At 43.6% G+C, this 17,242-nt stretch overlaps 1 protein-coding gene across 1 annotated transcript; it reads right to left on the bottom strand.

Moving 5' to 3' along the window:
• Positions 1-786: 786 nt before the first annotated feature.
• GATAD1 (GATA zinc finger domain containing 1) lies at positions 787-12,917 on the bottom strand. The gene is made up of 5 exons (XM_049894035.1): positions 12,576-12,917; positions 11,653-11,778; positions 9,999-10,058; positions 2,772-2,955; positions 787-1,378 (listed from the first exon to the last, which is right to left on the bottom strand). Exons 1-5 carry the CDS (start codon positions 12,822-12,824, stop codon positions 1,188-1,190), a joined length of 810 nt encoding a protein of 269 aa, XP_049749992.1. The 5' UTR covers positions 12,825-12,917; the 3' UTR covers positions 787-1,187.
• Between the last annotated feature and the right edge of the window lie 4,325 nt (positions 12,918-17,242).

Here is a 17,242-nt window from a genome sequence, read left to right as displayed (position 1 = left end):
TCTAGATTGTCATACATAATCACCTCACTTGTTTTTTTTGGTCTTTGCTATTAAGAGGGAGCACAGGAAGTGTCTGACTACTCCACAATCTTGGACCCGTCTCCCACAACTTTTTTTTAATGTACATGGAGCTTTCTTAAGACTTATTTACAGTTGCTCCTTTCCAACACACAAATCATAACTGTAGAAAAAGGGTAACAGTTAACACTGCTATAGTTCAAAATCATGATGATTAGACCAGATTCTGACATATTTTTCTGGGGTTAAAACATGCTGGTTAAATTAAGAGAGGAGAGACAACCTCCACTTTCCCTCGTTTTCTACACTGTTGCTCTCTTGCTTAACCAACCTGCACAATTTCATGTAAAATAAGCCTTCTAAGTTCAGGACATTCTTTTAGGCCTGTTATTATCAGTCCAAGGCAGATGGTTTATCTTTAGGATGAACTTTTTAAAAAACATCAATACTAATGACTGAGTAATCACTGCCCAATATTTGTTCCAGAAACCATCAAGTGGGATGTCTGAACAGTATGTTCCCAAATGGTTTTAATGAAGTTGATGGTCTTCACTATAAAATCTTATGATTTGGAAGCTTCGTTTTGACTGAGGAAGTAGTTGAGAACAATTAAGATCAACTGAGTGATTCTGTATACCAGCTTGCTACAGAATTAAAGTTTTCAAAAGCCTGAGCTAATAAAACCATCTATGAATGACTTTTTTTTAAAGGTTAAACTGACAAAGTATTTTGAGCTATCACATTTTCCAGATGAGGAAACTATGATACTGTTGGTCACGTCTACATTTTATTTGATCATATGCCCGTGGTCAGAAATCTAATCCTTAACTAATACTTCGTTGTTGTGAAAAAATACAATCAGTTTTATGGCAGTTTCTAGAAATACATCATGGAGAAAAATGGACACAACCTGTTCGTAACGGTGCCCCCTAAAAATGACAGGCTTTGCTTGGGAAGATACACACATAGAATGTAATATTTAACTTCAAATATATTTCTTTCTTTACTATCCCTTTACTTTTCCAAGTGGCTAATAATAAACAAGCTAGTGATTATAGCAGGGGAAAACTTTTTTAGGTCATTTTTCCATCTAAGAGTTTCATTAAAGAAACATGTGCCGTATCTTGTATGACTACAAGACAACTGGAAACCCAGTTTTCATTTTTAAGCTACAAGTGGATGGCAACAGTTTCCTTAATAGTTATTGCAGGAGTAGGTCCAACATGTGTCCATATGTAGCCCTTTTCTGGCCTCGTGGGAACAGTGGGAAATGGTGATGATCGTGACTTGAAATATTCAGAAGGTGCATGACAAACAAATTCCAAGTATTCCATTTTCCTTGGAAGATCTTCCTCTGGTCCTAAATGGGAGCCAATGAAAAGTTAAATACAGTTTTGTATATATACATTACTACCATAAAATATTAATACCTGGACACTAGCAGCTACCAGAGCTAGTGACTTGCCGTAAGTCCTGAAGCATGCATTACTCTGGCTCTCATTTTTTTCTGTTAATCTCCTTAAGGAATGTAACATTCTCCCCCATATATCCACTCAATGTAGCAAAAAAATCTAAAAATAATATTTAACAACTGTATATGTACCAGGTACTTTTCTAAGCACTTTATATATATCAGTACTTTGAATCCTTACAATAGCTGGGAGATAAGGATTATTATTTCCATTTAATATATGAGGAAAGTGAGGGAAGAGAGAGATTAAGGACCTTGCCCAAAGTCACACAGCTAGTAAGTGGCTGGCCTATGAAACTAGGGAGTCTGCCTCCAGAGTTCATGCTTTTAACCTCTATGCTACACAGCTCCTCTGGAAACCCATTGCTGTCAAGTTGATTCCAACTGACAGTAACTCTAGAGAGTAGAACTGACCCCATAGGGTTTCCAAGGCTGTAATCTTCACTGCCACGTTTCTCCCACACAATGGCTGGTGGGTTTGACCCACTGACCTTTCACTTAGCAGCTGAGTGCTTAACCACTGTACCACCAACTCCCCTCCTCTGGTATGGGGTTGCATATTGGAATTATTGGGGATCAGGAAGAAGAGGTGAGAGGGTAGCCCCAAGGTTGATTCTGACAATCACTGCCTCTGCAGAGAATCCTGCCCTACAGATGAGGTAACTGAAATTTCATCTATGTTCTACTCTGTCATATGGGGTCACTATGAGTTGAAATCCACTCTACAGCACCTAACAACAACAACGTACTCACAAGGAGTCCCTGGGTGATGCAAAAGGTTAATGAGCTTGGCTACTAACCAAAAGATTGAAGGTTTGAGTCCACCCAGAGGCACTTCAGAAGAAAGCCCAGGCAATCTACTTCCCAAAAATCAGCCACTGAAAACTCTATGGAGCACAGTTCTACTGTAACACACCTAGGGTCACCATGAGTAGAAATTAACTCTGTGGCAACTGGTACTGGTAAGTACTTATAAGCAGGAAACTAAAACTTTTTAACTAAAACTTTTTATCATGTAGCAAACTTGACACGTAGGTGAGAATAATATGGGAACATTATTTGTCCTTGGGTTCTCTTTGAAGAACACATCTTTTTTCCTCACAATGAAAAAATAATGCATACTCATAGAAGAAAGGTTAAAAGCTCAGAGTAATTAAAAAAAAATGTGAATACTTTTGAAACTGTTATCAATCAGTAATTTGTGAGGCTAATACTTGTTTTACATAATAACAAAGACTTAATTGTGTTCAAGAACCTGTACTATTTGCTCCAAGAAACTCACCTATGATATATGATGAGGGGTCAAATTGGTCTCTGGGGCTAGAGAGCGTGGGAATGAGCCACGTCAGAGCTGCACTCTTCTCACAGTACTGATCCTGAATAAAACCCCGGATCTGAGCATAGTAGGGCTTTCCATCTTGTTCATCAATCACAGAAACAACATCTCCAATTTGGTAATATACTCCCTTGGGGAAACAGAAGATAATTTCATATTTCAAATAAAAGCTGTAGCACAGCTAGTCTCTTAATATGAAAGTGTCTCAGTCATTTAGTGCTGCTATAACAGAAATACCACAAGTGGATGGCTGTAATAAAGAGAAATTTATTCTCCCACAGTCTAGTAGGCTACAAGTCTAAATTCAGGATGTCAGCTCCAGTGGAAGGCTTTCTCTCTCTATCGGCTCTGGAGGAAGGTCCTTGTGATGCATCAGTCTTCCCTTGGTCTGGGAGTGTCTCAGCACAGGAACCTCAGGTCCAAAGGACACACTCTGCTCCCAGGGCTGCTTTCTTGGTGGTATGAGGTCCCTTGCCTCTCTGCTCACTTCTCTCTTTTATATCTCAAAAGAGATTGGCTTAAGACACTATCTCATCTTGTAGACCTCATCAATATAACTGCCGCTAATCCACCTTTAAATCCACCTTATTACATCATAGTGATAGGATTTACAACATATAGGGAAATCACATCAGAAGATAAGATGGTAGACAATCATACAAGGGAATCATGACCTAGCCAAGTTGACAGATATTTTAGGGGGACACAAATCAATCCATGACATTCCACCCTTTGGCCCCCCCAAATTCATGGCCTTGCCACGTGTAAAACATATTCACCCCATCGTATTATAGCAAAAGTCTTAAATCAACTCCAAGTCCAATATCCAAAAATTCTTCCTTATCTATGAAATCTAGAATACAAGCTATCTGCTTCCAAAGGTACAATGGCAGAGCAGGCACAAGCTAGATGTTTCCATCACAAACGGGAGAAACTGGAGGGAAAGGAGGCATAACAGGCACCAAGCAAGTCAGCAGAACACTTACATTAGCCCGCAAGGCTTTGAAAATAATCCTCTGTTCTCTCAGACAATTTACACAACGGCCCTGCCCTCCAGAATCTAGGTATTGGCCACACTCTCCAGATTCTGAGTGGAGGCCCCTCAGCTCTGGGCTTCAGCTCCACCTTCCAGGCCCACTGGAATGCAACTCTGCTCCCTTGGCTTTAGACTCACCATTCTCCTAGTCCATCTGAGTAGCAACTCCACCCTTAGAAATACCAGACGCAATGGCTCCACCCTTTGGAACCCCAGAGGTCATGGCCATACCTTTTGAGACTAAGGCAGTTCAGTTCCTTGCGTTCCTTGTCTCTTCGGCATCTGCTCCCTGGTTTCTTGACCTCTCGGCTCCTCGGACCTCATGTGCACATCTGCCCTGCTGTAGCAAGTGTTCCAAAGCTCTGTAGCTATACCCATAAGTACTTGGAGGTAAACTTTGGCCAGAAGGCACTCAGCCTTCTTGCTCCACGGGTCGGCAGGCCCAGCTCCACTGATACACACCCAGAGGCACCCTACTCCACCAGGAAGCCTCCTACACACAGGCACTCAGCTCTCTTGTTCTGTGCGTCGGCTCCAGTACTGTTGGACACTGGTGTCCTGATTCTGCTGCTGCCGCTGGTCCTCTCCTGCTGTTTCTTAACATCTGCGCCTTCTCTGGTGTTAACAGTTCTTCTTACTTCCTTCTGAGTCTACTATCCATTCACGGTCTCAAAACTGCTTTCGCATTTAGGTATCTGCTAGAGCAGCACCCCACTCTTGGTACCAAATTCTGTCTTGGTCATCTAGTGCCACTATAACAGAAATACCACAAGTGGATAGCTTTAATAAAGAGAAATTTATGCTCTCATAATCTATTTTTTTTTTTTTTAATCTATTCGGCTACACGTCCAAATTCAGGGTGTCAGCTCCAGGAGATGGTTTTCTCTCTGTTGGCTCCGGAGGAAGGTCCTTGTGATGCATCAGTCTTCCCTTGGTCTGGGAGTATCTCAGCACATGAACCTCAGGTACAAAGGACACGCTCTGCTCCCAGTGCTGCTTTCTTGGTGGTATGAGGTCCCCATGTCTCTCTGCTCGCTTCTTTTATATCTCAAAAGAGATTGGCTTAAGACACTTCCTAATCTTGTAGACCTCATCAATGTAACTGCCGCTAAACCATCTTATTACATCATAGTAAGAGGGAAATTCCATCAGAAGGTAAAACAGTAGACAATCATAAAAGGGAATCATGACCTAGCCAAGCTGACAGATATTTTTGGGGACACAATTCAATACATGACAGAAAGCAATGGTTTCAACGCGGTCAAGAAAGATCTTTGTGAGAGTCCAGTGTGTCAATTTTACATGGCTGTGCCAATTCTAAAGTTGTTTCACTTCTGAATGAAAAAATCATATATATGTATATATCTTTATGACAACTTGCATCTGAAGAAAACATTTCTTTATAAAAGTACTTTATGTCACAACAGTACTATCCCCACTGTTTAGCCAGAGATCCGAGCTATGGAAAGGTCAAGTGACTTGCTAGGAACCAAACAATGTATAAACAGCGGCCCAAGCTCCTGCACCAGCTCAGTGGTCTTTCTCTCTATTGTCTTAAAGATCGCACTTCACTGGTGAGAATATACTCTACCCTCTTCCCTCCCCTACATTCCATTAAAAGAAGGTATCATAAATTCAAATTAAAAATGACCAAAACTCTTTTAACTATAATCAAGTCTTCAGGACATGTTTACTCCCAGCTTACCAAATATTTCCCCAGACTCAATGCTGTTTGTCTCTTCTCCCTATTTAGTTTCTTTCAAGGGCACAGACTTGAATACATGTTTTCAAGAGCCGCTCTACTGCCCCCAGAATGGAATACAATTACTGATGTTACTAGCATTCAAGTTTTCACACCTTATTCATTTCCTGCTCCACTTCATACTCAGCTAATGGCTCTGTACACGTGTACTAAACCCCTCCCATCCCTCTGCCTCTGCTCTTCCAGCCCATGTTTCTGTCCTGGTCTTAAGCTGGAAAGAATCTCTCCTTTGGAATATCCATACGGCTGACCCGTATCTTTATGTCACTCAGCACTTCCTTAGGTGGGAGTAGTTCTTTGTAGGCTATACTCTCCTTGTCTGCAGGCACAGGGTCTGAGTCATTGCTGCTTCCCTCAAAACAGGCCCTGGCAGCAGTAAAGCTGCTGGGTGTGCACTTCAACCATAAAAATCATCTGAAGAAATAACTTCCAGTAAACTGAGCTGACATGTAACAGGCCAGGGCTGTCTACTGGTGGGCCGCTTAACTGTGTGTCTAAGAGTGAAACCCTGAATCTGGATCAATGTGGACTGGGTATAGTCAATATGGGCCACAGACCAGTACTTGCTAGAGCTTCACCATTATCAGCTGGTTCTTCCTCCCAGCTCCTCCTGCAAAGTTCTAAGTTATTTATCACATGCATAATTTGCACTTATGGTTTGCTCTGTCCACAGGTACGATTATTCCCAAATTACAAATTATATTCTCTCACATGCATAAAAAACAGCGCCTCGCTTATCACAAGCACTCAAATATATTGCTAAATGAGTATTAACCCAAAATATGGAATAGTGTGAAAGCAGAAGAGCAATGCAAAGACAGTGTCTTAGTGGAAGATTCCAATGGCAAGACTACTACTTGGCACATAGTAGGTATTTAATAAATATGTTGTGTGTATATATACCTATAACACCAAATAGGACTACAACACTTGATCCAAGGGGTTCCCAGCCCATCATTTGCTGGGAGGTTTAAGAATCTCTGGCAGAGAGAAGGGGGGTCAATACAATAAGTTAGAGAACACTGGACTGGAGTTACCACACCTGGACTCACAGAGATGTCCTGCCACAATATTGTTCCAGGGAGGTCCTGTAACCATTCTGGGTCTTGGGCCCACACTCTTGGCCATCACACCCAGTTCACATTTAGCTCCCTCTCACATGCCTGATCTGGGCTCCAGTTCAGCAGCTGGCAGTGACCTCTCAAGCTCGCCCACAATGGTCCTGCCTGCCAGTGGCACTGCCCTGACAGCCTCTGCAACAGTTGGTATCTGCAGCATTATTTGAATATTTTGTCGCATTTTGCCCTTATCGTTTAACTTGCAATAACAGGTCCCACATGCTTTTTATTGAAACAAGCCTGGAAATCACTAAATCCTTAGCTCAACCAGTTGCTTCTGGACTTACCCTGTAAACGGTATGTTCAGCTATGAAGATAATGCACACATTTAAAGAAATAATAATGATAATTTCTACCATACTGTGATGGTTAAGATTGTGTGTTAACTTGGCTGGCCATGATTCTCAGTGTTTGGGCAGTCGTATAATGTTGTGATCACTTCCCTGTTAAAATTTGATATGTGATCATCCCCAAGATAGAATCTGCTGAGTGGTACTAGCAGGGGCAGGGCATGTGGTGTCTCACTGCCCCTTCAGCCTTGATTTCTCCACCCTTCGCTGGCTACTTCCTTCTTGCTCACCTTGCCAAAGTTTGGTGGCTTGTACTGGATGGATCCAGCAAATGTCTCTTGTCTGACTTCTGGTTCCTGGGACTTGAGCTAGCAGCTTACCTGTCGATCTTGGAATCCTTCGACCTTCACAGCTTATGAATGAGAGCCCTGCTCTCCAACCTGCCAATCTTGGGTTCAACAGCTTCTATGGCTGCACGAATTGGGAAAAGTCTCTATCCTGATCTACGGACTTGGGACGTTCCAACCTCTACAATCCTGTGAGCTGTTTCCTTGATATAAATCTCTCTCTATATATATTTATACATTTTACTGGTTTTGCTTCTCTAGAGAACCCAGCCTAAGACATCTGGTATGGAGAGTGGTTCTAGAGAAAAAAAATTGGTTCTCAAGTCTGGTTAGTCTTAAAGAAGTTGATGACTCTGCTTCCACCAGTAAAGAGGGCACTGCTAATCCACAACGTGAGGCAGCAATACAAATACACAAAATATCACCACCAGTAGATCAGGTATTGGTGAAAGGCGAGGCTCTGGGTGAACACGTGCGGTATCTTTCTATAGTTTTGTCAGAATGAGAAGTATAAGAAGTTGGCTGGTTGGTCCTACTTTTGCTAGACAAACTGGTGAAATAAAGAGATGCACTCAGGGCATCAGAGTCAAAGCTCAAGTGCCATATAAACAACCTCAAAGCTTCCCTTGTTCTTTGAAAAAGAGCCTCATTTCTTGTAGTAACAAAGCTGATACTGCCGAAAACCAAACCCAGGCTCTTATTTTAAGAGTGGCTGAATTACAATACCAGCTCAACTGCCAGCCTCAAGAGGTGTCTGAAGTTAAAGTGAGGGCATTGACTGGGAAGAAATGGGATCCTCAAACTTGGAATGGGGACATACGTGGAGATAATCAAGAAACTAGAGATACTAAAAAAAAAAAAAATTTTTTTTTTTTTTTTTTACAGAGACACTAAATTCCATTGAATCACTTCTGCCAACAAAACCACTGCCATCTGAAGAGATTACTTCATATTTGTCTGCTACACCACCCTCACCCAGGTCACATCCCTGATCCAATTTAAACGGAATTTCCCTGGGGTATGCCCTGCACCACCTTTTGGCTCTCAAGAGAAAAAAAGGAAAGGGGAGAGAACAGAGGGCAGGGACCTCGTACCACCAAGAAAGTAGTACCAGGAGCTGAGTGTGTCCTTTGGACCCGGGGTCCCTGTGTAGAGAAGCTCCTAGTCTGGGGGAAGACTGAAGAGAAGGCTGACAGAGAGAGAAAGGCTTCCCCTGGAGCTGACACCCTGAATTTGGACTTTTAGCCTACTTTACTGTGAAGAAATAAATTTCTCTTTGTTAAAGCCATTCACTTGTGGTATTTCTGTTATAGCAGCACTAGATGACTAAGACCCACTGAGTGCTTACTCTGCTAACATACATGATCTCACCACTTGGCCCAATGAGGTACTACTTTTTACAATCCCTCTTTTACATGTGAAAAAACAGGCTTACCACGGTTGGGCCTAGCCCCGTCACACAGCCACTTGACCAAGTAACAGAGCCAGGATCAGACCTGGTCTCTAAGCTCTGGGCTTGGGTTCTGGCATCAGATTGTCTCCCTCCATGACTTGTTGGTTGTGTCATCTTGGATAAGTTAACTGATCTTGTGTGCCTCAATGTCCTCATCCACAAAATGAGCCTAACAGAACCCACACCATGGAAGGGACTGAATGAAATAAAGTATGTAAAATGCTCAGCTCATGCCTACTACATGGCAAGCACATAATAAAAGTTAGCTATTTTATTGATTATTAACCATGTATGAAATAGTGGGAATATAAAAGAGATGTTTGCCTGTAGACTGTCTTAGACTATATGGATTTGGGCTAATAACAACAATTAAAAAAATATACTCAAGGAGAATAATCACTTAAGTGTCACAGTGTTTGGCCAGCTTAACCCACACCCATTGCTGCTGAGTCAATTCCGACTTGCACAAGGTCAGGTGTAAAAGAGTAACTCACGTCACCGCCCCCTGACAGTTCAAGGCTTCAAAGTACCAAATAGCTTTTAACGGCTTCTGCCTGTACTAGGCCTGCCAGGCCTTGGTGGTCTTTTCTACGCTCCAACTCCTTGGCTAAGGCTTCTGGTTCAAAAATAACAGTACGTCTTCGTTCTCATTGAGATATCAGATATCCCTGGGCTTTGGCCTTAGGAATGCTGAACTTCTCTTGGCCTCTCTTACCATAGACTTCTAACAGGGGTTAGTTCCCATTACTGCCCTTATTCCTCTCACCTCTGCTTTACGATGAGGATCTCTGGGCTCACTCTGCCCACTAGACATCACAGGTCACCTACTCATCCTTCAAAAATGACACCATATTGACTCAGGAAAGCTTGCTCTTACCCAGCTCCCCGACACATATTTGGATTTTAAAAACAATTCCCGTAATCTACATTAAAAAAATACTTAACACCCCACATCATATTTCAATAGGCAACTTCACCTCACACCTCAGCTCTGGATGTTTCGTAACAGCCACCTATAGGGGAAAAATAGCTTAGAAAAGAACAAAAAGCATAAGCATAACTTATACAAATACAGAGTAGCAGATACCTTTAGACCAATACAGCATTTTCAGTAGCATATTAAACAACTGGCCCATATCTTCCTTCGGTAACTCTGTAGATGCTTACCTTGTAGAAAATTGATTCTGCAGTGATTATGGTGGAAACGGACTCCGGAGCTTTGATGGGCTATGAAAAAACAAAAGTAAAAACATGAGCACAATCATGGTGTGTATGAAAGGTATTTTTCCAGCCATATATGAGAGTTCTTCAATTTGAGAAATACTAAAATTTGTTAGTGACAAGAACTGGAATAAAAAGATAAGTGATTTTCTGAAAGTATGGCAAAGCAGTGTGAATATTTCTACTGCTATTTCTGCTACGATTAGCTTAAAAATCAGAGAACCAAAAGGACAAGTGTCTGATTATGCTGCTGAGATCTAACACGAAACCCTCTCAGAGCTTTACCACATATTAACATTCCAACTATAAAATAGACTGGCTCTAATAGCCTGAGCATGACAGAAGTGGAAGTAATTAAAAAAAAAAAAAAAAGTGTAGGTAGGTAGAAAAGGAACACAAAGTGAAAAAATATCTCCTTGGAGAGATCCTTCATTTCAATTTAACTATGGAACCAGTTATGAAACTCAATAGCACCAGAACTACGGTAATTTTCTAGCAAGACTTAACTAAGGATAAAAGAAACTTTCTTGGGAGTTCTCAGTATTTGGCTACCACCCAGCCATCTTCTTAACCCCTTCTTAAATGACAGTACACATTTTTATACCACAACATAGAAATTAGCCACCCGCCCTCCCAGTCTGTCTTGGCACCAAGCTTGAAGGGGTTGCTAGAGAAACTGATATTGAAATTATTGCAGAGAACATGTTCACCACACTTAAGAGCAAACAACATGTGCATAAGTGATATCTACTATAACCAAATGAAGTTACTTAAAAACACATCTTGTCCAGCCAATAAATGCCTCACTTTAAGAAAAGTAAATTATAAAAATCTTAAATAAATCAGGGATAATTACTCTTAATGAATCTGCCCCAGGGACCCTCTGTGCTTTATAAATGAATGCATCCAACTTCAGAAAGGTTTTGCTGTACATGAAGTATGCCTGTTCTGAAAGGAATACCATAATAAAGTTTAAAAAAAAAAATCTAGAATGCACTGTCCATTGTGTTTGATCACTGTCCCCTTGTGTTTACAAAGCAGTGCTTTCTACTACCTACAGCACAGGTCTTTCAACAATCTCTTCATTTTCTTACAGAAGGAAAAGAAAAATTTAGTAACATTTTTGATTCACAGCCATCCAACTCATTATCGTAAATCAGAAAGATGTATTTTCTGAGGCTATAATAACAAACGAATAAGTAAACTCCAGTATTATTATTTACTTAGGTCTTTAAAAAAATGAAAAAAAAATTTTTTTCTAGTGTAGCTAGCTATACCAAAAACCATAATTCCTTCTCTTCCTTTGTATAAAGAACACAATATAATAAGTTCAAGTTTTATATTTCTTTTAGATTAGATTTTGTATTTTCCAGAGGAAAAAAAAAAAGCTGTAAGAAGGGAAAGGGTATTGTTAACTTTATGAACAGTAAGTCTCCTGTGACAGAGCTCACTCCTGTCTAGGGAGTCTGGGCCACTCCCCACAACAATGCAGGCAGGTTCAAGTGCAGAGTCAAAGCTCAGTGGTGAGAAAGGAAGGCAGTGGCAGGACACACTGTAGTTACATTTAATTACAGTAAGAGACTGTCCACAATCATCTTACATTTTTTAACTTAAAAATATGTCTTCTCCCTTTTCCTTTAGTGGAAACTTTCTTCTCAGCAGCTGGAGCAGATTTGTATTTAGTATTTCTGAGCCGAGCAGACCTCCTGTGAATTTCCTGTTTACTCTGTTACATGAACAATTAAAGAACAAAAAGAGTAAGAAATAAAAACTGGAGAAGGGTTGCTGTCCCAATACAACCATCTTACAAGGATCCCAGGTTATGTGCTTTACAAAGATATTTTAAAAATACGCATCCTCCATTTCTTTTTAAAACAAAACAGCTGGGTAATTACACAAACTGGACCAAGGAAGACAGGGAGTTAAGTGCCCTAGGCAAGCACTTGTAGAGCTTCTGAATCACCAAAAAAGTGTGAGCTGCTTAAAATACGACAGGGGGCAGGAGTAGGTACCAAAGCAATAACTATTTTGGTGTTTATCAGAGAAAAACTCTTAACAACCTAAGTCCCAACGGATTAAGCTATGGCACCTTCTACGATGCAGTATTTATGCTGCCACTTTAAAGAATGACATAACAGTCTTAGATGACATAATGACAAAACAACCTTTATTAACAGGGAAAGAGGTCCCGGGCATAAACATACGTAGAACGATTTCATTTTGGTCTCTGCGTATAAAGGCGTATATCGAGAGCCTGGAGGCTCCCAAAATGTTACAGTGGAGGATCACTGAAGACCTTCTGCTTTTCTTGCTTCTTTAAATTTTGAATTTCTCACAATAAAAGGCATTTAGAATAGGCAAAAACAATGAAGGTCTTTTCATCTGGGGGTGTGAAGGAGGCGGCCCGGCCCAGCATGGGCATCGGGGAAGGCCCCGACCACCGCCCCCTCCCAGCCGGCCTGGCCTCCGTTCGCCTCGCGCCCAGGTCGGCCTCGGGCGGCGGGTGGGGCCGGCGGAGCTCACCTGCTTGCCGCCCCCGCCCCCGTTGCTCTGCGGAGGGGCGGCCGAGGTGCTGGCGAAGGCTGCCGCGCCGAAGCCGCTGCCGCCGCCGCCCCCCGTCCCGCCGGCCGCCCCCGAACCGGCTCCCCCGCCGCCCGCGCCGCCCCGGCCCGTGCAGTGGTGGCAGAGGATCTCTCCCTGCGGGCCCTTCTTCCACATCGAGGATGACGTGGTCTTGCAGACGCTGCAGGTGGGCTTCAGGCCCAGCGGCATCGTGGCCGACTCGGGCGGCCCCCGCGGACGTAGCGATACGGGAATGGCGGCCGCTGGCTCTGGCCGCCCGCTGTCGGCCCGCCGCTCCCGGAGACAGGAAGAGCGCGTCGGAGCCGGCGCCGCGGCCGCCGCCCCCTGGAGGCTGGGAGCCTGCTCGCTGGCTCCGCGCTCCGCAGCAGCCCCAAGCGGCTTTAGAGAGCAGGAGGCGGGGCCGCGAGCAGGGCCGTGGAAAAAGAGAAGGTGAGAGCCGGCCGGAAACAAAAGCCGGACTTCCGGCGGTGGGCTGGGCCGAGCCCTGCGGCTGGCCGGCCCACCTGACCGGAAGTACCGCCCCCTGAATTACAAGGAGCGCGCTGCGGCTCTGGTTGGTTGGCTGGTGGGGTAGTGTTTCTCAAACTTTTTTGCCTCAGGTTTAGAATTGCCAAATAAAATACAGTATAAATTTTAGTATAAGTGTGCGCGGAGGCTTACTCTTGCTTACTTACAAATCTGTAGTGCACAATTTCCCGTTTTTCAAAGATGTGGTGAAACCCATGTGAAATTGTGTACTACAGATTAGTAAATAAACACAATTAAACCTGTGTATACCTTGCTTACTGGTTAATCCGCCCCAAGAAAGTGTTGTTGTTTGTCTGAAATTAAAATTTAACTCAGCATCCTGTGTTCTTATTTGCTAACTCTAGCAAACCTACTCAGGACCCCTTTATGTTCTTAAAAATCATTGGAAACCTCAAATTCTTTTTCTTTGGATTATATCCGTGGACATATATGTATTAGAAGTGAGAACAGACATTTTAAAGCATAAAATGTCAAGCACACATTCATTAGCCCTCGGGTGATGATGTCACTGTGCCTCAGGTAGTCTTCGGAAATCTGAACTGTACACTAGTGAGAGGATGAGAGTGGAAAAGGCAAATAAGTGGCTTAGCATTGTTGGGGAACAGTTTTGAATCCAAGAATCAAAAAAAAAAAGTTCTCGGTACCAGGCAGCCCCTAGACCACACGTGAGAACAGCTGGCCTAGGACATGCGCATTGAGAAGCCAGCCGGCCTCTATTAATGTCACGGTTCAACACAGCTCTGGCCAACGAAATGAGTCGTGCCTTCTCACCTCACTTGGTAGAGCGGTGGTTGCATACCCTTCTTCAAGCTCCTGGGTTTCCTGGATTTGTTATGCTAGGAGAGCTCTTGATGGTGTGTGGGGGATGAGGAAGAAGAAGAATGTGTGGAACGCCTATGATGTCATAAAATCTCATTTAGTGCTTACAACATCCCTGAGAATGAGATATTATTATCCCCATTTCACCATTGAGCTGATGGTCAACTGAGGTACCGCAATTTGAGAGCTGCCATCCCAGCCACTGCTCTGAACACCACGTTGGGACAGAGCTTCCAAGCAGCCCGGGAGCCTGGGCTGTGGCTCAAACTTGCTCTGAGCCTAGATTTCCCCAGCAGTAAAACCAAATAATATTAACTACTTTCCAGAATCGTTGTGGGGTTAAGACCAAATGCAAAAAGGTTCAGCAGAACAGCTAAAGAGTGCTGTCCTGTTTTAGAACAAGGCACTCTTGTGTGAGAGAATCTAGGCACTAAATTCCATGCTAGCTGATGTACCTATCCCTCTTGGTACTGACTCTTGCTTTGTCCCTCAGGTCCAAGTTACTTCCCTCTCAGTCACTAAAAACTTTGACCACCCCTCCCCCCATCAGCTTCTTCATCACACAACACTGCCCTGGGTCACATCAACCATTCTCCTTGTGACCCCAATACTCCCCAGCATGTTTTCTCCTTTTTCAAAATGGGAAACTGAGAGCTTAACATAACTAAGGCCATGATAAACATATATGTTGTTCTTCCTCTGCCTGCCTCCTTCACATACCTCTGTTAATGACTTTGTTTTGACCAAATGTTAATGACTTTGTTCTTTGTTTTAAACTGATGCAAATAACCTTTTGTTATATCCAACCACCTGTGGTCTACAACCCCCACAGGAAAATCGGAGCCCAGGTATCTGTTATGAATATCTTTAGCCTAATAAAGAAATGTCTGACAGGGGACTACAAAGACACTTGTAACCCCTGTAAGATTCTATATAAGCTGTAATGTAAAACTGCTCTTTGCGTCTCTGTAGAGACAGGCTGTGTCGCTGCCGGGTCCCGGTGATGTGTACATCTCCTTAATAAACTTTCTCACTCTTTCTGACTTGAAGTATGTTTCATTGGCTCGATTGCTCCAGGGCACAGACCCTAATCAAGTAACAAATTTTTGGCGCCCAACATGGGGCTCGAATTACTCAGCCCCTGGTTCCGTCTCCCTAAGGACCAAGCCCCTGGGATGGACCCCGGAAGAGAGAAGGTGCAGCGCTCTTTGAATTGTGGCGGTCTCTCAACCTGTGGTGGCCCAGAGGTCTGGCGAAGGGGGAGGACTCCACGGCAGCGAGCTCCAGACAGAGGGAGAAAGTTTCTGTTGGCCATGGTAGGTATCTGGGCATCAGGTGGTAAATGCTACGTAAAAGCCACAGGGGCCTCTGTTCTCATAGGCTCCCTCCAAGAACGGGTGACTAGGTCCTGTGAGGTTGCACGAGAGACGGTGAGGTTTCTCGTTGCAAGTGGGTACCCAGGAGGTAAGGTTCCGGCCGAGAGTCCACTAAGAGCTGGGCTTATTTATGGTGGGATTCCCTAACTAGGAGATGTCATAATATTTCGCGTAATCAAGTGTGGTCTGTAAATGGTCCTGGAGATTTTGCTACTATTATGAAGCTTGATCTGTTCTGTATTGGAACTGACAAGCGAGATGAAAAGCTGTATGTAATATGTTAATGACTTTATGGCATGAAAAAAAGGATAAAGTCTCTGTTTTAGCCCTTCTTGTGCAGGTGAATGATGATGAGGAGATGAGAGATGAAGAACCTGAGGTTGTCCTTATTCACCCACCTTGAAAAACCCCATTTGTGACCCCTCCCAGGTGGTATCAAACGATGAGAATGGGAAGGCCCTGAAAGGGGGGGCGGAGGAGAAGGGACAGATATGGTCTCCCCACCCCATACTAGCAGTGGGGTACAATTCGGCCCAGTTCCCACAGGAGGGCTTTACCCACTCCAGGAGGTGCCAGTCCCTGCTGCAGAAGGGCCACCTTGGACAATGTGAGTCCATAATCCATCCCTGGCGTCTGAATGCATTTAAGGTCTTTACCAACAGAGATCAGGTAAAAGAGGTCAAGAAAAAGAAAGTAAAAGACCAGGACATGAAGAAACAACGCCAATCTACTGGTTGCTGCTGTAGGATCTTCTGGAAGATGACGACACCAAGGTAAGGATGGGCCCTGACTGAAAGAAAAACCAAAGTGCATTTTGCAAGTAGGAGGGGCACTGGAAAAATGAGTGCCCCAAAAAGAAGAGTGAAAAGGGCCAGGCAAGATTGAAAGGGGGAAAACCTTTTTCAAAGAATTACGAAAGAGCAGGAGGAGGATAGCCAATAGACTTTTTGGTTGATACTGGAGTGGTCTTCTCAGTACTTACCCAGAAGCCTAAAGGGACTACTCAAGTTGTCAGGGTGACTGGAAAAGAGGTGATTAGATAATTTTTGGAGCCAATAGACTGTAAAATAAGAGAAACCAAGCTATCCTGCCAGTTTCTATACAGGCCCAAATGCTCAGTCCCCCTTTCTGGGACAGGATTTCCTAAGTAAAGCACACGCTGAAATCTCTTTTGATGAAAAAGCCCTGTCTCTGATGGTACCGCCAGCAAACACCTGAAAAGTGCAAACAGCTCTCTTAGCACTCACCCAACCACTACTATCCCCAGCGACTGTCTCACCCATGGTTCAGAGAGTGGTTGATGCCATGGCCCCGTGGGTTTGGGCCAGTGGCTGGCTAAGATGAGCTTGGACTGTCCTCCCTGTGGCTGTGGAGCTGTTACTCAACGTTATGCCTGCGGATTAAACAAATTGAGGCTTTGCTCACCTGGGGCTGCAGGGACTGACCACTGGATACCTAGAGTGAAGACTCTTGGCAGAGTGCGAATCCCCATTCAATACTCCTGTTCTCCCAGTGAAGAAGACATTGACCGATGAGTAACGTTTTGTTCAAGATTTGCGGGCTGTTAACAAAGTTGTAAAGACCTTATACCTGGTAGTCCTAAACCTACATGCCCTACAATCGGCCCTTCCACATTCCAGTACTCAGTTTGCTGTTTTGGATTTAAAAGATGCTTTCTTTGGGACCCTGCTGACTGCGGAGAGCCAGCTAATCTTTGCTTTCGCATGGGAAGGGGACAAAAGAAAGAAAAAGCTCTGTTAGACTGTGCTACCTCAAGGGTTTAAGAACTCCCCACTAATTTTGGACCTAGAGCGATTACCTCCCTTCAGCTGAAGAATATTCCTGCAATATGTGGACCTCCTGATAGGGAACAAGTCTAAGAAA

Source organism: Elephas maximus, chromosome 8 (genome assembly GCF_024166365.1).
Source record: "Elephas maximus indicus isolate mEleMax1 chromosome 8, mEleMax1 primary haplotype, whole genome shotgun sequence".
In the NCBI taxonomy this organism is placed as follows: domain Eukaryota; kingdom Metazoa; phylum Chordata; class Mammalia; order Proboscidea; family Elephantidae; genus Elephas; species Elephas maximus.
This window is presented reverse-complemented; position numbering and strand designations above follow the sequence as displayed.

Bases quoted from the DNA above. Each gene is read 5' to 3' on its own strand.
- GATAD1 (XM_049894035.1), bottom strand. From the start codon at position 12,824: ATGCCGCTGGGCCTGAAGCCCACCTGCAGCGTCTGCAAGACCACGTCA. The intron at 11,779-12,575 runs GTGAGCTCCGCC...TTCATGTAACAG, and splicing joins GGGGCGGGGGCGGCAAGCAG to AGTAAACAGGAAATTCACAG. The intron at 2,956-9,998 runs GTAAGCATCTAC...TGTTTCCCCAAG, and splicing joins CAGAATCAATTTTCTACAAG to GGAGTATATTACCAAATTGG.